Consider the following 26074-nt stretch of genomic DNA (forward strand, 5'->3'; position numbering starts at 1 on the left):
ATCATTGCAATAGCATTTCTTGACTCTTGCAGGTTCTCTTCAAAGATTCTAAGCAACGAGGTAGATTTTGTTCCAATGGAAGAAGCAGCAGTAGCACCTGGAGGTGTAGAGTGTCCAAGAGGCACTACAGTTGAGGTCGGGGTGACAATAGGAGTAGGGTGCCCAAGAGGCACTATAGTGGATGTCGTGGTGATAGTAGGAGTAGGGTGTCCAAGAGGCATTGTTGTGGATGTCGGGGTGATAGTGGTAGCAGGTTTAGTGGGTGAGCTGGAGATAGGAGCGAATGACGAGGGTACCATATGTGGTGAGAATGGTGTGGTGACAGGTGACAAGAGTATAGATGGGAGCAGTAGGGAGAGGTACATGGGAGAGAGAGACCGCCTCAGTAATAGGAGTGGGCATACCAAGAACAACAGAGCTCTCGATGGCCTTTGGCACTGTAGAGACGGGGACGGAGGTAGAAGGACGTCGTGGAGGATGTATCACCCGAGTCTGGCTCTCTGAAAATGGCACAGACTGTAGTGTCTGCCGTATTTTTTACCACTTTGACTCTTTTCTTTTGTTTCCTCTTTTGATCATTTGTGCGAAGAGACTTTCTTTTTGCTTGCGATGGCAATGCTGCATCCTCATCCAATTCAAGAGGGTTGATGTGGATGTTTATCACCCAAGCCAACAGTGGTGCGGCAAAACATTGGAAGCTAGATTGAGGTGACTGCACTTGTGCTCTAAACCTTTTCGCCCTGGTCTGCAATGATGTAAAGAGGATTTGATGAAACTCACAAGATATGTTCTTGATTAAACAGTAAAGACCATCACATTGTGGGAATGTGGTAGGTACTTCGCATTTTTTCTTTGGTCCTTGAGCATCCCTCACTAAAAAATAATATCTGAATACTGCTAAGAGAGCTTTGTGATGCTGCAGATTTGGATGATCCGGTTCGAACAATGCCTTGCATGCCTGTATGGTAGCAACTTTGGAGAGCTTTGAATATGACCTAGTACTCGGCTGCAAGGAGGGAAAGTTGGTCATCTCCATTGCATGTCCTTGACGCGCCGCTGTCAAAGTGTGTCCTCTGACTTTGGAAAAAATTTTCAGCATTTTGTGAATCATGCCGACAGGTATGTCATCAGGAAGGACAACTTCAGCTAGCGATGTTACACCCAAGTTGTCCAATTGGTCATGTGAGAGAACATCTGTAAGAGATGGCTTGGACTGTTGCATGTGAAAATTGAGAGAAAATTTGTTTTGTGTTTTGTTTTATTAGGATTGGCAATCTCATGACTGACCAGGTGACTCATTACTTTCCTTTTTCCTTTTGGATCCTTCTCCTGTGCACTTGAGCTACCACTGTCTGAGCTTGAGTTGGAATCTGCATCTGATGCCGAGGCCTTGTAACTTTCATCAGATGGAACACTGGACGTCATATCCGTGACCCCATGGCTGCTAGGATCTGATTCTGCTTCAGTTTCATAATTGGCCTGCCTGTGTGGGTGAGGTCTTTTCCTCAGCAACAGTTTTTTGCCTCTTGCCATAGCCACTTGATTGACGACTATCTGTAAACACTGTAGCAATATTTTTTCAAAACCCCAAAAGCTTATAACAAAGAGCTCACTGCACACTAGATTCTGTTAGGCCCACAAGAGCATACATAAAAAAACATCCCCAGGATCATACATACATCGGTACATCACCGTATGCCTCATGCAGTAATCACAATTCTGTATACAACATAATTCCGATTTCCGTGCTGTTGAAAGCTGATATCTTGAAAATTTGACTGAGAGCAGGTGAATTTCGATGGCGAGTATGCAAGCGGAGTCTGGACGGATTGTGTGCAGAGAGGTGATCGTACCAAGCACTGCAAGCAGGGCCGAGGATGTAGATTAATGTGCAGGTAGACTCGTTTAAGGTTTGGTCGAGGGGTTATGGTTTGATAGGGCGAGAGGGGAGAGGCGAAGGTTGGTAGGGGCCGAAGGGAAGGGCGAGGGCTGGGTATAGGGGACGAGGGGCGAGGGGTTAGGGGGCCAGAGGTAGATAGGGGACGAGGGGTAGATAGGGGCGGGCAGGGCCGAGGACTGGTGAGGGGGGGGCGAGGGTTGGCGAGGGGTGGATAGGGGGCGAGGGGTGGGGACTAGGGGCAAGGGCTGGCGAGGAGTAGGGAGTAGGGCCGAGGGGTGGTTAGGGGGGGGCGAGGGGTGGGTAGGGGACAAGGGGTGGGGACTAGGGGCGAGGGCTGTCGAGAGGTAGAGACTAGGGGCGAGGGGTGGTTAGGGGGGGCGAGGGTTTAGCACCTGCTGCAAGTCTATCTCTTTTAGAGGGGAGAGGAGAGAGCGAACTCTGAGAGGGGGAGCTCAGTTGTGAATCGGATCAAAAGGTTATGAGGGAAAGGGAGGCACCTGCTATCTACCTCATGAGGAGCCTCAGCCTAGCTAGAAGGAGGAGGAGGAGAAGGACGAAGGGGAACGGGGCACGGGGGGATGGCCGCAGAATAGAGCTAGTAGTAGAGTGTAGTGTAGGAGTGTGGCATGGAAGAAGGATGAATCGAAGAAGGGCCAACAAGTCATTGCTCTGAGCTCTCTCCTCTTCTTGAGTAGGCTAGGGGTGTGTGTCTCTGTGTGTGAGTGAGGCAGTAAAGACAGAGAGACATAGAGATAGAGATACATAGAGATACATATAGAGACACAGAGATAGAAACAGGAGGATGACAATCCAATCTATGAGTGAATTCAAATAAACAAAAAGAACAAGCTGGATTATAGTAGGACTCCAAAAACCAAATTATATCAATGAGATAAGAGCAAAATGGATGCACGCAGTAAAAGTAGGAGAATTTTAGAGATAACACTGATTACAATTGAGATGAGAACTGACATGAGGAAGACTTGAGAAGAGGGAAAAATGGAAAGAAATTTTAGAGATAACACTGAGAACAACTGAGATGAGAATTGACATGAGGAAGACTTTCTTTTCCGAGAAAAAGATCCTTCTATTAGTTAATGAAAACTGCCCGTAGGGCTACAACCACCTCTGCAAGAGAGGGCTACAACAAACATGATGGGGAGACTCTCCCAATGAAAGAACAGCATATATACAATGAGGCTAAATCAAGAGATGGGAGGAGAGAAGAGCCACACAGGTGGACGGTAGTGCCATCTGAGCGCACCTTGGACAATGGTGTAGAAAGGCCCAGGGCGTTAGAGTCGAAGGAAAGCGTCGCGGCGCTCCCGCATGCGGTCGGAGCTGCCCTGTAGTCCCTCAAGCTATCCTCTGAGAGTATGGATCAGCTCTAGCCAAAAGTCACGAACAGTCTCTGCTGGCGGCACAGGCCGAGCCTCAAAGATGCGGAAACAGCGGGCCCGCCAGATGAACCAGAGTGTCTGGCCACTGATGAGCTCGCAACACTCCTCTCTCTCACTGCACCACTGCTGATGAGTAAGCTCTGTAGCAGGCTGGAGTGTAGGTCGGCCCCCCCTATATCACTATCATCCTGCTGGTGGAAGATAGCTCAAACTAAAGTGTCGGACCCGTGAGAGTGGACCAAGCTGCTGCCCCCCAAGTGTACTGTCTAGCCGTGGAGAGAGTAGGCATCAACCACAGAACTCGTAGCTATACCTGCTGGGCCGAAGGATAGTCCCAAGGACAGTGACGCTGACTCTTCACCAAGTGGTCATAGGTTGGACATGCGGCCGAGAGACCACTATGCACTAGCTAGCTTCCTACTGTTGTAGCTCTGTGTGAGACCAGCCACTGAAAAGAGGTGACGCGCCTCGGCTGTGTGGAGTCCCACAGCCTCTCCCAAAAGGCTACCAAGAACTTGACTGTGAGGCCCTCCTCCTGCCAATGACGTGCTGCAGCGGGGCAGGCCTCTCTCTGTGCTGTAAGTATATGACCCCCAAGCCGAACAATGTACTGAAAGAAAGGGACTCCTGGGTGGTCTGTAGAAGAGAAGGGGTCCCTCCATAGCCACTCACCAGGATCCCACTGCACTCGTGCCAATGGACAACACTCCCAAGCCCAAAGCCTCTAGTGTCCAGTCTCAAGAGCTGCTGGGTCAGGGTCTATGACGCAAGTCCTCCCACAGATGCCCACAACTCGGATCCTCTGGAAACAGCACTCTGCCACCTGCGGGGCCTCTACTGCAACTCGTTGTAGTCGTCCCCCACCCTGAAGCTCGAAGAAAAGGGATGGGACAGTCTCTGAGCAGGCCCTCACTGAAATGAGAACCTCCAGTCGTGTGAAGGCTCCCATCCACCGGGGTGCTACTGGCTCGAGAGGCGTGAGCCACTCAGCTGGAACTGACTCTGAGATGTCCTGACACATGCTTTGCACCCCTCTCATGCCCTGTAGATAGCTGGAGACCTTGCACCTCCTTTGACAAACCTGTGAACTCTAGCCAGTCACCTAGAGAGTGCGCTGGACCTGCTGCCATGGGACCCCAGGAAACATGAGACCGACTACCAACCAAGTGGCCTCTCTGAGTGCTAACCATGGGGTTCCAGACGAGGGGCTGCCGTAGGCTCTCCTCTAGGCACGTCGGCTGTCTCTGCTCCAGGCCACGCCGTAGGATCTCCCAAGATCCAAGCAAACTCACAGCGAAGCGCTCCTCCAGTCTCCTGCTCAAACCAACTCTGCGCATCTCTGTAAAGATCCATCTGGTCGAAGGTTGCCAAGGGCCTCCTGATTGAGGTACCCTGGCACAAAGCCTCCGCAGCAAGAACTCCTTCCAGGGCTCCTCACCTGGAAGAAGTCCTCGAACTATGAACTTCCTAAGAAGGGCTCTGCTCTGCTGTGCTGGATCAATGATCCCAAGCCCTCTCTGAGAACAAGGAAGCGTGATGACCTGCCAAGCCACCTTGGCTCGGGCTATCTGAGTGTCACGTCCTGACCAAAGGAAGTTCCTGATCAGCCTCTCTACCTGGCTGATACAAGAACTCGAGAAGATCCAACAGGAAGTGATGTACCACATAGTCGCCAACAACACCTTGTTGGCAACTACTACTCTACCAACCAAAGAAAGTCGTGTTGAGATCCAATGTAACAACTTTCTCCTGATGGACAGGAGAAGGGGAGCAATCTGCTGCTCAGGAGACAAGTCAAGACCAACCTGACAACCCAAGTACCGAACTATAGTCCCTGGGGGAATCCACCTGAAACCCTCTCCTGGCATCCAATCTGGCACAGGAGCACTACCAACCGAGAAAGCCATTGTCTTTCTCCAGTTGATCAGTGCACCCGATGCACAACAGAAGGTCTCCAAAGCCTGCTCACAGCTGTGAAGATTGGCCTCCTGGCCATCCAAGTACAAGGCAGAGTCATCGGCAAACTCAGCGTCCAGTAGCTCATCTCCCCGAATAGGGAGTGCTAAGCCCCGTAGACCAACCTGCTGTGACACCAAAAATCTGCTCATCGCCTCCGCATAGAACAGAAAGAGAAAGGGGGCAAGATCAGTATACCTTTGCTAGTGATACGCCTTGTATTCATTCTCTCTAGCTGCTCTCGTCTCTACTCATTCTCTGGATGAAAGAACATTGAGATTTGTCTCTGGGTGTGTCTCCCGGTTTTTGAGCCTCTCTCTCTCTCTCTCTCTCTCTCTCTCTCTCTCGACCGAGATGCAGAAGCACACTTCACCGGAGGAGACTACAACAAAGGATTAGAAGCATTCTAGCCAGACACCCAAAATGCTCCTAAGAAGTTTATCTAATACTTTGTATATAGTTTTTTGCATTTATTTTCACACTTTCACACTTTTCAGACATTGTAACAGATTCACCACTTTTGTATCAGTTTGGTCTCATAGGTCACTCTGGCCTTTTGAAGACGTTAATATAACATTTCATTTCTCTCAGCAACCCCCCCCCCCCGCCTCCCCCCCCCCCCCCCTTCCCCCAGCCCATCCCCTCGCGCAGCAGTGTAGCCATTAGGGTTCGCGCTACTGCTATTTTTGCCAGGTTACACCTCTCTCTCTCTCTCTCTCTCTCTCTCTCTCTCTCTCTTCTAATGGCTTGCATTGTGCCAGTGGCCAATACGCACATCCTCACATCAGCTCAAGATTGAGACTGGCACATTCAGAGGGATACCAGCAGATAGCAGGATATGCCGCTTATGTCATCTAGAGCCGAAGACAGAGTTACATTACATATGTCATTGCATAGTGTACTATGAGATATGAGGCCGTTTTCATTGTCTATTCAGAGAGGGTTTTGGGCCTCTACCTATGGTCATGAGCTATGAGGATCAGAGATGTCTTGGACTGTATATACTTGAGTTACACAGGCACAGAGACACTTTACTGAGGAAAGCTGGAGAGAGGCGGTCCCAGAGACAGATTACAGATTTCTTTACACTAGATATTGGACCCCCAGAGGAGCAGCCTGAGGAGCAAACACCATTGCAGAGATCTGCCCGCACTCATACTACCGCTAGTGGCATTCTCATAGAGCGAGCATTGGAGCTAGGAGAGGAGCTACACAACATCGACGGAGACTACAGCAGAGGATTCGAGCCATACTCTCTTGACGTCCAGAGTGCAATGAGGATGGATCTCCACCATATCTTCCCCCCTTCTTTCATTGTACTACACATTGTACTTTGTTTCAGTTCTTTTTTATCCCGGACATGGTATCAGATTCACTATGTTGTAACGACTTGGTCTCACAGGTCATTTTGGCCTTTTGAAGACGTTAATATATCATTTCATTTTGAAGACGGTGCGAGACCTATGGGACGACGCTCCGGATAGCGGTGTGGAATTGTAATGGATCATATAGGCTAGATGTAGGTGCCTTTGAAGATAGCTTTAGGGACAGAGACATAGTTTTCTACTCAGAGACACACCAGATACCGTGACAGCTTATGCCACATGTGAAGGGGTATTTCTGGGAAACAGCTGGTCGACCAGACAAGAGATCTCTGCGAGGTAGCCGGGGTTCAGGAGGAGTAGCAGTCTTATTTAAAGAGGAGCTGAAACCACTATTACAGATTATCAGGAAAGATGAACAAGCAAGGTATATGTGGGTGAGAATGAGAGCCGAGACAGGTAGATTTCTATATATCACTATATGCTACTTCCCACCAAGTACATCAGTCTACTCCTCACCTAAAGGACAGTTCCCTTTCTCCATATTGAATAATGACATATGGGAGTCCTCTAGAGATGGAGACATCGTTCTCTTAGGAGACTTCAATGCCAGAACGACCAACACTCAAGCAGTATTCTATGATACTTCTGAGGAAATGCTCAGAGAAGTGGATTTATCACAGGAGGGGCTTACTAGAAACTCACAGGATAAAGAACACACTGAATATGGGAGACATCTCATGGAAATGGCAACTACACATGGTTTGGCCATACTTAATGGTCTAGAGAATTTCCCTTTATCTGGGGGATTCACATGCTTCCCGCACAGGCATGGGGCCAGTACGGTGGATTATGTCATGACTTCACCAAGCTTTATTTCTAGTATCGAGGACTTTAAGGTGGGACCCAGACCGGTTGGGATTGCAGTGGATCATGCTCTCTTGACCTTATCAATCTCCTTCCAATACAATGCCTCTCAAGTACAAAAGGAAGAAGACACACACAAGATATACTTTCACGCCAGAGACTGATTCAGTCTATGTGGAAAAGATCTATAATAGGATGTGGGCAGCCGAGCCAGTATATACTGTAGAGGAGATTACTTCTCAGCTAACAGAGATACTACATGGAGCACCACAAGAGGCATACCCACATACTCAGCCTGATCAGAAGAGAGGATTTGGGAACATGCCTCAAAACAGCTGGTACGACGAGGAATGCAGAGAGACGAGAACCCAGGTCCAGAAAGAGTTTACACTTGGGATCATCACATAAGCAGTCTCGGATTGCTTTTCGGCGTATAGTACGTCGCAAGAAAAGGGCATTTTTAGCCAAACTGAAGAAGGATTTATATCAGCTCTTCTTGAGTCAGGACTCACATGAGGCCTGGCGTTTATTTCACGAGCACTCATCGCCTCCGACAATTACCTCTCCTGAGATTTGGGGTCAATATGTAACATCATTATATATGGTATCTGGACAGCCTCCATTACCAGATCCGCTAGAGCCATGCCCTACTACTAGTACTTTCTTTACTACGGAAATGGTGGAAAAAGCCATTGATAACATGAAGACAAGAAGAGCATATGATCATGAGGGTTTAGTAGCAGAACATCTGATCCATGCAAGGGATCTACTTTCAGAAGTCCTTGCGCGTCTGTTTAATCGGGTCATGTGTGAAGGATTACCTGAATCTTGGAAATTATCTACTATCGTACCTATTTTCAAGTCAGGGGATCCTATGATACCCAGGAACTACCGTACCATTATGGTGGGTCACACATTGACTCGACTGTACGCATCCATTCTGGAACAAAAATTGAGTAGATGGGCAGAGAATGAGGGCATAAGGGCAACAGGACAAGCTGGATTCAGCAGGGGTTATTCCACTTTAGATCATATTCTTACGCTCAGAGCCATTGTTGAGGAAGGAAGAGCAAGCGGGAGAAGGATGTATTGTTGCTTTGTGGATTTTCGGAAAGCTTTTGACACAGTACCAAGGGCCATATTGATGCGCAGAATGGAAGAGTTAGGGGTCCCCAAAGAGATTATTTGGGGGATCATGGCCTTATATGGGTCAGTAACTGGATATGTACATACTCCAGAAGGGGATTCCGACATTGTTCATTCCACCGTTGGAGTAAAGCAGGGATGCCCATTGTCCCCTACTTTATTTGGTATGTATATAGATGAGGTATTAGATTACATTGATAGAGAGGGTGACAGAGGTGCTCAACTTGCAGGGTCATGGATCCCTTTGTTGTTATATGCAGATGATATTGTATTGATAGCAGAATCACCAGATGGAATGCAGAGGCAGCTAGATGCGTTACATAAATTCGCGGAGGACAATGGACTGTCGATAAATTTGGGTAAAACCAAAGTTATGGTGTTTAACACCACACCGCAGTGGGTTAGGAGATCGGCACCTACATTTGTATATGGCCAGGATACAGTAGAGTACACAGATGCATACACATACCTTGAGGTGGTATTTGCAGGACCGAAGTTTACTCTTTAGAAAGCAGCGGATGCTAGATTATCCAAAGCCTCTGCGGCCTTGGGAGGGTTGGAGAGGATGTGTTCAGAAGTGCAGTTTCAGGAACCACGAACAAAACTTTGGTTCTTTGATACTGTGGTGGCTTCTGCTATGCTTTATGGGGTCCAGATTTGGGGACCATCTGTGGATCAGGATAATTGGAAGTCAATGGAGAGACCTTTGGTATCTATGATTTCCCGAGTGATTAGAGCCAAGGCCTCCGTACCACACGCGATATTGAGCGGAACTAGTTGCCCCTCCGATCGAAATTGAAGCTCCTACCAGATCAGTGTCCTTTATACATGGTTTATGGGATACAAATAATTGCCGATATACTAGATTGGCCCTCGAATCCTCTCGACAATTAGCAATGAAAGGAGATACATCATGTTGGTATGTGCAACTGTCCTCGTGGTTTCAGAGACACGGGTTCAGTATGGAATGATTACCCCCCCTCCAATACTCTCTTCAGGCTCCATCACTGGCAATCACACGAACGGAGATTAATAAAATCATCCGCCAGGATCTTATACAGTTAGACACTAAGAGGACATGGGTAGACCCTACACACGAATTGGGCATGAAGATGGCCGACTACAAAGAAAACTTCCTACAGCTATCTAAAGATGGTTTTGTGATTCGCCCGAGCTACATGGATACCCACCTATCTCATGGTTTGAGATGTGCTATTGGTCAGATTCGTACATCCTCACACCAGCTGGAAATTGAATTTGGCAGATTTAGGGGAATCCCACCTGAGAGCAGAATTTGCAAGTTATGCGGAATGGAGCCGAAGACAGAATTACACTACATATGCCATTGCACCGTATACTATGAGATACGTGGGCGTTTCCATTGCCTATTCAAAGAAGGCTTTAGACCTCTAGATAGAGTCATGCAATACCAAGATCAAAGGTGCTTAGGCCTGTACCTACTGGAACTACATCGGCACAGGGATAATCTAATGAGAAGACAAAGAGCACTACAGCCTCAGAGGCAGACCACAGATTTCTTCGGATCGATATAAGCAGGAATGGAAAGAGAAGCAAGAGGCCAGTAGTGAGCACAAAGGAGTACCCACATTCATACCAAAGGCACCCTCATTGACAGGGCGATTGAGCTTAGGAAATCGAGATGACCACGACCGAGATGCAGAAGCACACTTCACCGAAGGAGACTACAACAAAGGATTAGAAGCATTCTAGCCAGACACCCAGAATGCTTCTAAGAAGTCTATCTAATACTTTGTATTTAGTTTTTCGCATTTATTTTCACACTTTCACACTTTTCAGACATTGTAACAGATTCACCACTTTTGTATCAGTTTGGTCTCATAGGTCACCCTGGCCTTTTTGAAGACGTTAATATAACATTTCATTTCATTTCATTTCATTTCATCTCTGTCTCTCTCTCTCTCTCTCTCTCTCTCTCTCTCTCTCTCTCTCTCTAGAGACAGATATGCTAGACTGGCCCTTGAGTCTTCCAGACAGTTAGCTCTACAGGGGGACACTTCATGCTGGTATGCACAGATGACTTCATGGTTTCAGACGCATGGGTTCACCATGGACAGGTTGCCCCCTTTCCAGTATTCTCTTCAGGCACCCTCGCTGTCTCTTACACGGGTGGAGATCACTAGACTCATTCGTGAGGACCTGATCCAGCTCGACACCAGGAGGACATGGATAGAGCCGCCTCAGGAGTTGAGCACGAAGATGGCTTTCTATAGAGAGCATCTTCTCCACCTCACAGGAGATGGGTTTGTGATTCGACCCAGCTACATGGACACACATATGTCTCATGGTTTGCGTTGTGCCATTGGTCAGATACGCACATCCTCACATCAGCTCGAGATTGAGACTGGTAGATTCAGAGGGATACCAGCAGACAGCAGGATATGCCGATTATGCCAGAGAGAGCCAGAGACAGAGTTGCACTACATATGTCATTGCACAGTGTTCTATGAGATACGGGGGCGTTTCCACTGCTTATTCAGAGAGGGTTTTGGTCCTCTATCTAGGGTCATGAGTTATGAGGATCAGAGATGTCTTGGACTATATCTACTTGAGTTACACAGGTATAGAGACACTTTACTGGGGAGAGCTAGAGAGAGGCAGTCCCAGAGACACATTACAGATTTCTTTTCACTAGATATGGGACAGCCAGAGGAGCAGCCACCACTGCAGAGCTCGTCCCACACTCATTCGACCACTACTGGCACTCTCATCGACCGAGCATTGGAGCTACAGAGATACAAACGACCGCGACTGAGGAGAGGAGCTACACAGCATCGACGGAGACTACAACAGAAGATTCGAGCCATACTCTCTCGACATCCAGAGTGCAGATGAGGATGGATCCTCACCATTTCTTCCATCTTTGTTTCACACACTGTTACATCCAGTTTACCGGGTACCTATTGTATCAGCTGCTACACCCACGTAGTTTTAGATTGTAGTAGTAGTAGTAGTATTTTGTTCCACTTCTAGTTCTTTTCTAGTTCTTTTGTACCCAGACATGGTATTAGATTCACTATTTTGTAACTGATTGGTCTCATAGGTCATTTTGGCCTTTTGAAGACGTTAATATAACATTTCATTTCATTTCATTTCTCTCTCTCTCTCTCTCGGCGACAGGTACCAGGTATAATCTCCCTCGCGAGCTAGTCACTGGGCAGTAAGCATGGCGAGGAGGACGCGAGCCTCACGCTCTGAGCCTCTGAGCCTATTTCCTCGATCACGCTGCTCCTCATGCACTTGAAATGTGGGCGCCCTCCATTTGACCCCTTTTGGTTCGCCTTATTTAGGCTCCTTTCCCACGATAAAAAAAAAAAAAAAAACGTCCCCCCTCTGTCGGGCTTGTCTCCCCCTGCCCTCCCACCCCTTGCCGCACTCCCACTCCCCCGTCTCCCTCTCTCTGTGGTGCGTTCTATACAGCAGGTCCATATTCTTTGTGTTGCAGAGTTCAGCAAGCAGCAAGAAGAATTTCAGCCGCAAGATTAATTTCAGCTGACTGCAGGCAAGTTCAGCAATTTCAGAATTTGAGATTGCGGCTTAGAAATTCAGGAAAGTGGAGAGATTGTGGATAGATGCGGAGTGCACATGTATGGATGATGTGGAGAGTGTAAACAAATGCCATGTATGTATAATGTGGGACCACATATTTACGTGGTGTGCATTTCTCTCTCCAGCGATCAGTCCAAGAGCAGCAGCCCGCCAGCGTTTTCAGCCAGAACTCCATCGTGGGGTCTTTGTGGGTCTTCGCTAGTAGCAGGCTATCATCACAGCATCAGTATTCAGCCATTCAATACTTCCAGCCCGTCAGCACTGCCATTATCAGTATTCAGCCGTACCGTCAGTACCCGTAGTTCCACAACACCATCAGCATTCTAGAGCATTCACATTCATTTGTTCAGCTCAGTACATCGTCTTCAGCATTGTATCAGCCAGCCCATCACGTGGAGCTCACAGCATCAGCCATCGCATTTAGCCACTACGGGTTGGAGCAGCAGAACTCTATCAGTACTCAGCAGTGTTACTAAACACGAACAGAACTGAGGGCCTACGTAATAGGGGCCGGTATGATGGAGGTCATGAGCGCTTCACCAGTTGTCTTTCACTCTATCGTTCCAGCTCCACACAGCTCCATTAGGAGAGGCCTCCACACATACTCGGTATACTTTCACGAGGGAGACGGATCACGTGTACACTGATGAGATATACAGGCAGCTATGCACTCAGGAGCCAGGACGACCACTAGATGAGCTCACCCAGATTCTGACAGAGATGCTCCATGATGCAGCATCAAAGGCATATCCCCACAGACAGCCTACACGCAGACGATCTGGGAGCATGCCTCAGAACAGTTGGTATGATGAGGAGTGTAGAGAGACGAGGATCAGATTACAAAGAGAGGTGCTCATGGGTACTACTACACATAGACAGTCACAGATTATCTTCCGCTGCCTAGTGCTACAAAAGAAGAGGGCTTACCTATCTCAATTAGAGAGTGATCTGTATCAGCTATTAATGAGTCAGGACTCTAGTGAGGCATGGAGGCATTTCAATGAGCACTCTCCACCGCCAGCCATCACTTCCACAGAGACATGGGGGGAATATGCTACATCTCTCTATACAGCATCAGGGCAGCCGTTTTTGCCTGACGCTTCAGAGGCATGCCCAAAAACATGTATTTCTTTACCGGTGAGATGGTAGGAGGATATATTGTAGCTTTGTGGATTTCCGAAAAGCCTTTGATACAGTGCCACGAGCTAGACTCATACGCAGAATGCAAGACATGGGGGTGCTCACAGAGCTAATTAGGGGGATCTTAGCTTTATACAGGATAGTGGTAGGACAAGTACGCACTACTCAGGGCATGTCCGACATGGTTCACTCCACCATTGGGGTGAAGCAGGGTTCCCCCCTATCTCCGACTCTCTTTGGGATATATGTAGATGAGTTTTCAGATTTTTTACAGGCAGAGGGTGATAGAGGTGCTCAGCTTGCAGGGACATATGGATTCCGTTGCTATTATATGCTGATGATATTGTGCTGATCTCATATTCTCCAGAGGGGATGCAACGTCATTTGGATGCATTGCATCTATTTGCACGGGACAGTGGATTGTCTGTGAACCTTGGTTTGACCAAGGTAATGGTGTTTAACACCACGGCGTAGTGGGTAAGGAGGTCCGCCCCCACTTTTACATATGGCTGGGAGACTGTGGAGTATGTAGATACATACACTTATCTTGGGGCTGTTTTCAGTGGTCCAATATTTTTCCTGAGGCGTGCAGCAGATACGTGATTGACCAGAGCCTATGCAGTATTGGGGAGACCTGAGAGGATATGTTCGCAGGTTCAGTTTCACGAATTTCGGACAAAGCTTTGGCTCTTTGACACTTTGGTCACTTCGGCCATGCTGTACAGAGTGGAGATATGGGGCCCCTTAGTTGATCATCATAGCAGAGCTGGCAGTACTGATGGATAGAGATGTATGGAGAAGACCTTGGTGTCTATGATTTCTCAGATGATTAGGGCCAAGGCCTTAGTACCACATGGCATTATTAGGGCGGAGCTCGCTGCTCCTCCATTGGTAGTGGAGGCACTCACTCGATCAGTTTCATTTATGCATAGCACTTGGGCTCTCCCTTAGAGTCTTCACGGCATCTGGCATTGCAGGGAGATAGATCATGTTGGTATGCAGAGATGACATCTTGGTTTCAGTTACATGGCTTTAGTATGGATCGGCTACCCCCATTTCCATACTCTTTGGATGCACCCTCCATCTCCCTCACTAGGGCAAAGATTACTAGGCTCATCAGACAGGACTTGATTCAGTTGGATGCGAAAACGACATGGATACAACCTACCATGAGCTAGGTACGAAGATGACTTTCTATAGAGAGAATCTTCTCCAACTCACGGAGGATGGTTTTGTGATTAGACCAGGATACATGGACACTCATCTATCCCATGAGATACGATGTGCTATTGGTCAGATACGCACATCCTCACATCAGTTAGAGATCGAGACAAGCAGATTTAGAGGAGTACCCATTGAATCCAGGATTTGTCAGGTGTGCCAGATAGAGCCAGAGACAGAGCTACATTACATATGTCACTACCTAGTATACTATGAGATACGAGACCGCTTTCACTGTCTATTCAGCGATGGTTTTGGGCCACTTTCTAGAGTCATGAGATACCATGCCTCATATTATACTTACTGGAGATTCGCAAACTCAGAGAGGACCTCTTGAAGAGGGACACAATGAGAGAGATCCAGCAATAGCGGAAGATTACAGATAGCTTTCAGTCACAGATAGAGGAGTCCGAGCAGCCCGAGCAGCATAACAACACCAGAGGCACTAGAGACATACTGCTTGATTGAGCGATAGAGTTGGGGTGGTCACGTCGCCCATGGATGAGGGGGCCCTCTCGACATCGACGCAGATTGCGACAGAGGATCCATACCATACTGGCGCGACATAGGAGCCGTCCTGACAGAGTGCCTACCTTGGAGGACATTGAATCTCTATAGCCTTTTGGATACTGATGTATATCTATATGATGCCTCGATTGTCAGAGAGCTCCATTGTATCATTTCTCCCCCCCCCCCCCCCCCTTTTTTTGTATTCCCTTTGGATCAGCTTTTACCCCACCCCTACTCACTATTTTCTTTTCAGTTCTTTGTACCTTTTGTACTCAGACCTGGTATTAGATTCACCACATGTAACCTTTTGGTCTCATAGGTCATTTTGGCCTTTTGAAGACGTTAATATTACATCTCATTTCATTTTCATTTCTCCCTCTTTATTCAGCGATGGGATGCGAGCAGCCTGTGAACAAGGCAGCGTGCAGGTCTCTCTCTCTCTCTCTCTCTCTCTCTCTCTCTCTCTCTCTCTCTCTCTCTCTCTCTCTCTCTCTCTTATAGCACTATTATGATTGGGCACACACTGGCAGGGTTGTATGCATCCATTCTTGAGCAACAGCTGAGTAGATGGGCAGAGAGGGAAGGAATACGTGCAACTGGGTAGGCAGGATTCAGGAGAGGCTTCTCCACTCTTGACCATATCCTAACACTCAGGGCCATCATCGAGGAAGGCAGATCTCATGGGAGACGGATCTATTGTAGCTTTGTGGACTTCCGCAAAGCTTTCGACACGGTACCCACAGCTAGAGTGATGCGCAGATTACAGGAAATGGGAGTACCCACAGAACTCATTTGGGGGATCATGGCATTGTATAGATCAGTAGTAGGGCATGTACGCACCCCGGAGGGACTTTCTACACCGGTTCACTCCACTATTGGGGTGAAGCAGGGCTGCCCGCTCTCTCCCACTCTTTTCGGTATGTATGTGGATGAGATTTCTGACTACATTGAGAGCGATGGGGATAAAGGTGCTCAGTTGGCAGGGACATGGATTCCACTTTTGTTATATGCTGATGACATAGTGTTGATCTCCGAATCCCCAGAGGGAATGCAACGTCAATTGGATACTCTGCATACGTTTGCCCACGAAAGTGGTTTGTCTGTCAACTTGGGTAAAACCAAGGTTATGGTGTTTAATACCACCCCACAGTGGATCAGGAGGTCAGCACCTACACTCACATACGGCCAGGAGACTGTGGAGTACACAGGCGCTTACACTTACCTTGGAGTGGTTTTTAGCGGACCTACATTCTCACTCAGAAGAGCAACAGAAACCAGATTACTAGAGCCCACGCAGCATTGGGCAGATTGGAGAGGATGTGTTCGCAGGTTCAGTTTCAGGAGCCCCGGACGAAAGCTCTGGCTCTTTGACACCTTGGTGGCTTCAGCATTGTTCTATGGAACCGAGATATGGGGACCTTCACTGGATCACCACGGGAGGACAGGTCGCTTAGACGGATGGGGGAACATGGAGAAACCTCTCGTCTCTATGATCTCGCGGCTCATTAGAGCCAAGGCATCAGTACCACGGGCCATTATCCGAGCAGAGCTAGCGGCCTCCCCACTTGTGGTGGAGGCGCTCACCAGATCAGTCTCCTTCATAAACCGCACATGGGAACTTCCTAGAGACAGATATGCTGGCATAGCACTTGAATCCTCTCGACAGTTAGCCATACAAGGAGATACAACATGCTGGTATGGGGTGATGACATCATGGTTTCACGCACATGGGTTCAGCATGACCGGCTGCCACCATTCCATTACTCATTGGATGCACCATCTCTCACTCTTACACTGTCAGAGATCACCAAGCTCATACGCCAAGACCTGACCCAGCTAGACACCAGAAGGGCATGGATACAACCAGCAGAGGAATTGGGCACAAAGATGGCTTTTTACAAAGACCACCTTCTCCAGCTTATGGAAGATGGTTTTGTGGCGAGACCCAGATACATGGATACCCACTTGTCTCATGGGATACGATGTACTATTGGCGAGTTACGCACATCTTCTCACCAGTTGTGGATTGAGACTGGGAGATACAGGGGAGTACCAGCAGAGGACAGGACATGCCCCTTGTGTAACATGGAACCTGAGACAGAGCTACACTATACATGCCGGTGCCTCGTCTACTACGAGATACGAGGCCGCTTCCATTGCTTGTTCAGAGAGGGTTTTGGACCACTCTCAAGAGTCATGGGATACGAAGATCAGAGATGCCTGGGTTTGTTCTTGCTCGAGCTGCGCAGACACAGAGATAGCCTGATGAATGGCGAGGCTAGCCAGTCTCAAAGACGGATCACAGACTTCTTTAGAGCAGACACGGGACAGCCGCAAGAGCCACTCCCACAGTAGAGCCCCCCCTCGTCTCACACTAGAGGCACACTGATTGACCGAGCGATTGAACTAGGGAAATCCAGGCGCCCGCGACTGCGAAGAACTACACAGCATCGACGGAGGCTACGACAGAAAATTCGGAGCACGCTGGCCAGGCATGCACGACGCCCGGTCATACTACTAACCATGGAGGAAATTGATGAGATTCGCCAACGACGGATGCTAGATCTCTTGTGATTCAGCTATCCCAACAAGCCGCGCATTTTTTGCTTAGTCTTTTGCTTGGTTCACATCGATCAACTTAGGACCCCATAGTATATATCTTTGTTTTGTACTGATGTTAGGTTATTTTGTTACTCTGACTTTGTACCAGATCCACCACTTTGTAACTTTCGGGTCTCATAGGTCATTATGGCCTTTTGAAGACGTTAATATAACATTTCATTTCATTTCATTTCATTTCATTTCTCTCTCTCTCTCTCTCTCTCTCTCTCTCTCTCTCTCTCTCTCTCTCTCTCTCTGTGTGTTCAAGAAGCATCAGCGTTGAACCCAGCAGGAACGCATTTACTGCCAATTATGGATACCCACAGGGCAGTAGATACTTTACACGAGCAAAGGAATTAGCGATTCTGCAAGTAAGGCAATTTACTCAAGCAAGTAACTAAATCATATGAGGTAGGGGGGCAGTTCACGCGAGGCAAAGGTAGCCCTCGTCGAGGCAACTGCAGTATGCGCAGAGAAACTCGGCACACTAAGGTTCTCTCTGTCTCTCTTTCTCCTCCGCCCCCCCCAATCGCGCAAGATGGTGGCTTCTCTACACAACAGAACGCCCCCCAGGACGTTGAAGGTGACTTTCATGCTCACACACGAACGGCTCAAAGAGATGGAAAAAGGGATGAAGGAGTGTCAAGTGGAGATGAAGGTTGGAGGGAGTAAAAGACAGTTTTCCTCCAAAAGCAGGCTAGCAAAGAGGAACACTGGAAAGTGGAGAAAGAGTACATAAGGGCTTAAGAAGGAGCTGGATGAAGTTAAAACAAGAGGGGAACTTGAAGAAAAAGAAATTCAGCCCTCAGTGATCGAAGAGCTGAAAGTCATCAAGGGTCAAGTGCAGGCAATCAAAGAGGATGAGAAGCAACATGAAGCAAAGACGTCTACATGGGTTGAGGTGATCACCAAGATGCAGAAGAAGATGGATGAAGCGAAGAAGTGGATAGAGGTCGCCAAGAAAGGAAAAGGGAAGGAGGCATCAACCCCCACACCAACAATCACCAACATGACACTAGGGGGAACAACGGAGACGCTCGTGTGTTGTACAAGTGAGAGTTACCGATCTAAAAGATCGAGATAAAGTTGAAGAAGAAGTAAAGGAGCTCACGGAGTTGATGGGAATAGATAATTCAACGCACACAAAGGCATGGAGAGTCGGTACAAGAACTGGAGGTGTTGGAGAGAGGAACGTGCTCTAATTTTGCGCTTTCCCACTATTGAGTTGAAGAAAGAGTTTTTGAAGAAAAGGCCAACATTAAAGAAGATCGGCATGTTCCTTGGCGATGATCTCACTCTATCACAGCTTGCACACATGCAAGAAGTTATGCCAGAGATTAGGGTGGCAAGGGAAAAAGGAACTTCTATAGAGAAGGGAAGGTGGTCATTGTGGAGCGATGCTCCACATGACGATCGGAGTCCTACGGGACCAAACTTAAAATAGCGATGTGGAACTACAATGGGTATCTCAAGCTTGATGTCGGTGCCTTTGAGGACAATTTCAGAGACAAAGATATTGTATTCTATTCAAAGACTCACTAGGCTGCAGGTCAGATGATGATGCAGCATGTGACTGGATACAGATGGGAGACGGCTCATCGAGTAGATGCGAGATCTGAGCATGGGAGTAGAGGATTGGGGGGAGGGCGGGGTTTGCAGTTCTTTTCAGGCAAGATTTGCAGTCGCTTGCACATATTGTTTGGAGAGACGATCATGCCAGGTACATGTGGGTCAGATTGAAGGCTGACACAAGCAAATTTCTCTATATTGCCATATGCTACTTTGCTCCAAGTACATCAACCTATGTGTCACCTAGAGGAGAGTCTCCTTTCTCTGTGCTTGATGATGACATATGGGAGTTCTCTAGGGATGGGGATATCATTCTCCTCGGGGACTTGAATGCCCGAACGGGCAACCATCAGACAATCTTGTATGATACCTCGGAGGAGATGTTGAGAGAGCTTGACACCATAGACATGGGGCTAGACAAAAGCTCACAGGATACCGAATGTAGAGAGTATGGGAGACACTTGCTAGATATGGGCACCGCACATGGGTTAGCCATACTTAATGGCTTACAGAGATTCCCACTAGCCACCGGGTTTACTTGCTTCCCACATCGTCACGGCGCTAGCACCGTGTATTATATTATGGCCACACCGAGCTTTCTTTCCCATAGTGAGGACTTCACAGTTGGACCCCGACACATTGGGGTAGAAGTGGACCATGCCCTTTTGACATTAGACATATCCTTCCACTTCACCACAACTCAGAGGAGAGGAGCAGGAGGTTCTACAAGATATATTTTCACTTTGGAGACGGACTCTATTTACATGGATGGGATTTATAGACGTTGGACATCTCCTTCCACTTCACCCCAGCTCAGAGCACAGGAGCAGGAGCCCTACAAGGTATACTTTCACTTCGGAGACGGACTCTGTTTACATGGATGGGATTTATAGATGCCTATGCACAAAGGATCGGGGCGACCTTTGGTGGAGCTCACCCATATTCTGACAGAGACTCTATGGGATGCGGCTAGGGAGGTCTATCCACTTACACAGCTCGAGGAGAGATGCCTTTCTGGGACTATTCCCTAGAACAATTGGTACGATGAGGAGTGTAGATATTCGAGAACCTGACTACAGAGAGAGGTTTCTCTGGGACTCATCACTCATAGACAGTCATGCATTGCCTTTTGGTGTTTAGTATGTCGTAGCTATGATGTTCAACCGTGCTATGTGTGAGGGCCTGCCTGAGACTTGGAGTTTGTCTACTATCGTGCCTATCCTAAAAACAAGAGACCCTATGGAGCCTGGAAACTACCGCACTATTATAATCGGTCACACATTAGCATGGTTATATGCATCCATTGTCGAGCGGCAAATGAGCAGTTGGGCAGAGAGACAAGGTATACGAGCAAGAAGACAGGTAGGTTTCAGGAGGGGTTTATCTACCCTTGATAACATCCCGACTCTACGAGCCATTGTTGAGGAGGGAAGGTCACATTGGAAACATATATATTGTAGCTTTGTGGACTTGGACTTCCGCAAAGCTTTTGATACAGTACCCAGAGTTAGCATGATGTGGCAACCGTCAGTCATGGGGGTATCCATAGAGCTCATGTGGAGGATTATGGCTTTATATTGATCAGTTGGGGGGCAGGTTTGCACTACCTTGGTTCACTCCACTATTGGAGTGAAGCAGGGATGCCCGCTATTTCCTACTTTGTTTGGTATGTATGTAGATGAGGCCTCTGATTACATTACGAGACTGGGGGACAGAGGAGCGCAGCTAGCATGGACATGGATCCCACTTCTGTTATATGCTAATGATATTGTGCTGATTTCCAACTCCCTAGAGGGAATATAGCGCCATTTGTATGCCCTACATGTAATTGCGAAGGATAGTGGATTGTTTGTCAACCTTGGTAAAACCAAGGTTATGGTGTTTAACACCACACCGCAGTGAGTCACGAGGTCTGCTCCTACATTTACCTATGGGTAGGAGATTGTGGAGTATACAGATGCATATACTTTTCTCGGGGTAGTTTTCAGTGGGCCAGTTTTTTCCTTGAGAAAAGCAGCAAAGACTAGATTGACCAGAGCCTATGCGGCCTTGGGCAGACTTGAGAGGATGTGTTCGCAGGTTTAGATTCAAGAACCTCGAACCAAACTTTGGCTTTTTGATAGTTTGGTGACCTCACCTATGATGTGTGGGGTGCAAATTTGGGGCCTCTCAATTGGTTGTCACGGAAAATCTAGCAGCACTAATGGATGGAAACATCGGAAAGGGATGGAGAAGCCCTTGGTATCTATGATTCCAAGATGATTAGAGCCAAGGCCTCAGTACCTCATGAGATTGTTAGAGCAGAGCTAGTTGCCGCTCTGGTGGTGATTGAGGAACTGCCCTCACAATCGTCTGCATTTCGGCCTTCAATGATGTGTACATCTCGTCACACTTACTAGCATCTCTATGTCCAATTCTTTCCTCATATATGCATACATAGCTTTTTTGTAAGTTTCTGCATTTACATACATCTCTTTTTCAATGTCACCCCTTAAGAGGCTCAACTCTGCCTTAATCATCACTTGTACCTTCTCATACATCAAGTCATCTTTGACTCTAGAAAATTTCTCTGCTCTCACAGAACCTGGTGATAGTGTGATCTCTCGAAAAACCTCCGCCTAAATGTCGCTTTCGATTTAGGCGGGGTTTCATAAATGCTGTCATCTTTAACGTCGATTGGTTCGTCCATCCTTAGGCACCGTGTGCGCATGGGCCTGGTGATGAGAGCTGCTTTATTGTTGTTCGCTCTTTATGAATGGTGCTAGAACCGATGCAATCCGGGGATGTCAATCAATGGGGACTTAGTGGGATTTCCTACAAGAACAACAGCTTACTCGAGCAAGAGTATTGTCAATTCCCAGCCCCCAGTCACGGATTAAGCTGGAAAACATAAGTGAGTGAGGTTGCGTATTGTTTCTTTGCTTTCTATGCTGTAGCGAAACCCTGCCTCTACGATTTCTGCGGCGAAAAACGTGCTGTGGCCAACTACAAAACCTGGAGGCGAACATGCAAGGCAGCGGGGGGCGCAGGATATAGAGGGGGAGCAGCACGGCTGAGCAGCGAGGGCAGACCCACCTGCAAAGAGATCAAGCTCGCCCTGCCTGGTCGTGTGACAAAAACCCTAGCAACGCGACCTACATCTCAGGCCAAAATGACCTATGAGACCAAACTAATACAATCCTTGTGGATCTAATCCAATGTCTGGGTACAAAAATATAAATGAAGTAAAGTGAGACTGAAATCATCAGACTAAAATCATCATAATCCTCATCAATGCCCGAAGATGCCTGACATCAGACGTTGTTCGAGAAAGTATTGCATTGGTCGCTTAAGAGCTTTGTCGACGTCGGCCTCTGTAAATAGTGGTACTAGGCGTCTCTCATATTGTGCTAGAATAGTCCTGATCCTCTGATGGAGCCTCGGTCGATGTCGTGGTTGCCCTCGTAGACGTGGGGGTCCAGATCTCCTGAGCTTACTGGCTCTGTCCACTAATATACCTCTGGTATAGGTGGGCTCTGAAGTCTGCTGTGAAGCATGCTCATCTCGCTGCTCAATCCCTGCTCAAAAAAAGAAGTCAGTGATCTCCCTCTGTGAATGTCTCCCACTGCGTGGCCTCCTCAAGAGACTCTCCTTGTGTTTGTGCAGCTCTAGCAAAAACAAGCGGAGGCATCTCTGATCCTGATATCTCATGACTCTAGCCAATGGTCCAAAGCCCTCTTTGAATAGACAGTGAAAGCGGCCTCGTATCTCATAGTATACCGGACAATGATAAATGTGATGTAACTTTGTCTCTGGCTGTATATGACACAATTGGCATATCCTGGCGTTTGCTGGTACTCTGCAAAATCTGCCAGTCAATCTCTAGCTGATGCGACGATGTGCGCATCTGACCAATAGCACATCGTGTTCCATAGGATAAATGAATGTCCATATAAGACGGTCTGATCACATATCTATCCTCTGTTAGTTGGAGAAGATGCTCTCTAGAGAAAGCCATTTTTGTGCCCAACTCTTGTATTGGCTGTATCCATGTGCTTTTGGCATCAAGTCGTGATGTATAAGTCTAGTGATGTCTATTTGTGTGAGAGATAGGGAGGGTGCATTGAAGGAGTATTGGAATGGATGCAGTCTATTCATGCTGAATCAAATCATCATGTATAAGTCTAGTGATCTCTGTCCATGTGAGATAGGGAGGGTGCATCCAAGGAGTACTGGAATGGAGGCAGTCTATCCATGCTGAAGCCATGTGACTCAAACCATGATGTCATTTGTCCATACCAGCATGTTGTGTCCCCCTGTAGCACTAGCTGTCGGGATGACTCAATGGCTAGCCGGGCATATCTGTCTCTGGGGAGGTCCCATAAATTATGCATGAAGGAAACTGATATAGTAAGGGCCTCGACTACGAGAGCGGGAGCAGCTAGCTTGGATCGAATAATCTCATGTGGTACTGAGGCCTTAGTGTAGCGCGGATAGTGTGTCGTGCTCTCTACAGTGGGTGCTCCTCAGTGCAATGTGCGTGACATCTCACTCAAAATAGAATGAAAACAAAAGAAACAATAGAGAACAGCTATCAACACAGAGACGCAACAAAACATATGGACTTGACTATCTCAAAGAACTGATACAAACTTTGGCGTGGCAGCACACTTAGCTCCAGCCCAGAACTCACGGGTACAATGGGGGTGTCGAGGCTCAGATGTGCAGGGATGGTGCAGACGTGCTGTGTGTATAGACTCGCTACTCTAGACGATGACGTTGGACCATATATGAAGAAGATGATCTCTATGACCCAACAGCTACTACTCATGTCCCACCATAAAGAGCCACCAACGGCTCATAAATGTCATCCATCTAAGTCTATCTCGGGACTGAGTGGTGGTGGTGACCTGGCCACGATGTCCACTAGAACCACCGTCATATCCTTGCCACGTGTCGCTGCCCAGCCCAGAGAGTCCGTCCACTGTGAACCAGACCAGACCAACTGTACTAACTGTGTGTCCTGTGAAAGTGACACTGTAGCTTGCTACACTTAGCCCGAATCAGCTGAGAGATCATAGAGACTAGAGGCCTCTCCATACATCTCCATCCATCAGTGCTACCAGATCTGCCATGGTGGTCCAGTGAGAGTCCCCAAATCTGTCCCCAAATCTGAACCCCATAAAGCATAGCTGAAGCCACTTGAGTGTCAAAAAGCCACATCTTGTTCGTGGTTCCTGAAACTGAACCTGCGAACACATCTTGTCCAATCCTCTCAAGGCTGCATAAGCTCTCATCAATCTAGTCTTCAGTGGACTGGGGTTTTCTTTGAGGAGAGTGATATGAAACGAGAGACAGAGAGGGAGAGGTTTGTTAACATTGATACCCAATTATACTCCCAATATTGAGCATTGATAGTATTAGTGGGGGTATGTCGCAGTATTTAGTCAATATTGAGCATTGATGGTATTAGTGGGTATGTCTCAGTATTTAGTCAATATTATGCATGATAGAGCTAATTATTATATTTTCTTATGAATTATTACAATGAATCTGTATCCTGCAGTGTCCTTTCTAGGTAATCTAGGGCGTTTCCTGTACTCTTCTAAAGTAAATATAATATCTGCTTTGCATTTCTTCCAAGAAGGGTTCCTTCCTTGTATCTATGTTTTTCATATATAAAGAGGGATTGTTATGTTGGAGTCCTCAAGATGCTCCTTGTTGAGGGAATTCATTGACACGGTATGTGTAGATGATTGATGGTGCTCAAGATAGAAATGCCCTTGAATTGAAAGGAAGCTCTCATAGTGCTGGAGACCCTGAGTTGGAGTATCAAGTACTTCTCCCGGCTCCATTCAAGGGAAGACCTGGAAGAGGTTGCTGTATGCTGGTGCAGGTTAACCTCAAAATTCTGTCGTTGAGATGTCTTGCTTTTAAGCATGCCCGCTTGCAAAATGTACTATATTCATTTGATAACTTTTTTGAATCTTCTAGGCCTTCTTAGAGCAATTGATAAGGCCTATCAAGGATAATCTGCAAGAATGGTCAGAGACAACAAGGTGTGGTGCAGCAAGGTTGCTTCTTGCGTTACTGGTAAGATAGTATGACTCTTAGGGACAGCAATTCAATATCTATTTTCTGTTTCAAGGAAAAACGTGCTGAAAATGTGATTTAGTACTATTTAAAAGTCATGTTTCATGATGATTAAGCTAACGTAGGTTTAACATGTTTGTTTCACTTTTTCTGAGATGTTTTTGCTGTTCTCTTTACAGAGAGCAAATAGATTATTCCATTAGTCGAGAAGAATTACTAGTGGTCTATAACTCTCGAAGAAAATCCATATGGCTTTGGTGTCTGCACAATGGAGAGCCTCCCTCTCCCCCATTTTCATGAAATCGAGACTTTGGATAGCAAAGGAATGCATATTAGTCTCCACGTTTTCCCCAATATCCTATCAGGGTCTATGGGCCAATTGGACTCTGAGAAACACATTGCATTAAGTGGAAGCATGTTACACTTTGTCATCTCAAGCCTTTTTATAGATCCAATGCCATCATAGTTTCCACATGATATGCCTTCAGTTCAATAACTAAATGTGTTTCAGGCTCTCACTGACCCTTTGGTTCCCATCATTGATCACCCCTTGCAATTCTTTTTAAGGACAAGTTTGAACCCAGGAACATCATGGCGAGACCCTCGGTTGCAAACTTGATACTTGTTGGCCATGATGTATTTATTTCAAACATTGCTTTTGCGAAGAGGTCACTTATGATCTTCCTTTGGAAAGGGTGGCAACAATAGTGGAATTTGATGTCGGTTGATAACCCAGTAGCAAGAGCACTAGGACAGCATAAAAGATTACTGGAAATTTTCCA

The 26074-nt window shown here is 47.2% G+C and overlaps 1 protein-coding gene across 2 annotated transcripts in view; it reads left to right on the forward strand.

The window, feature by feature from the left end:
- LOC147419065 (uncharacterized) overlaps positions 1-26074 on the forward strand; it is a 182548-nt gene that overhangs the window by 77700 nt on the left and 78774 nt on the right. For both annotated transcript variants that reach the window (XM_086506150.1, XM_086506151.1), the window contains exons 10-11: positions 24952-25095; positions 25194-25292. In XM_086506150.1, coding sequence (XP_086362276.1) covers positions 24952-25095; positions 25194-25292 — 243 coding nt within the window. The remainder of the gene's footprint in view (positions 1-24951; positions 25096-25193; positions 25293-26074) is intronic.

This window comes from Adiantum capillus-veneris, chromosome 29, assembly GCF_014529385.1.
Source record: "Adiantum capillus-veneris isolate H3 chromosome 29, ASM1452938v2, whole genome shotgun sequence".
Classification (NCBI taxonomy): domain Eukaryota; kingdom Viridiplantae; phylum Streptophyta; class Polypodiopsida; order Polypodiales; family Pteridaceae; genus Adiantum; species Adiantum capillus-veneris.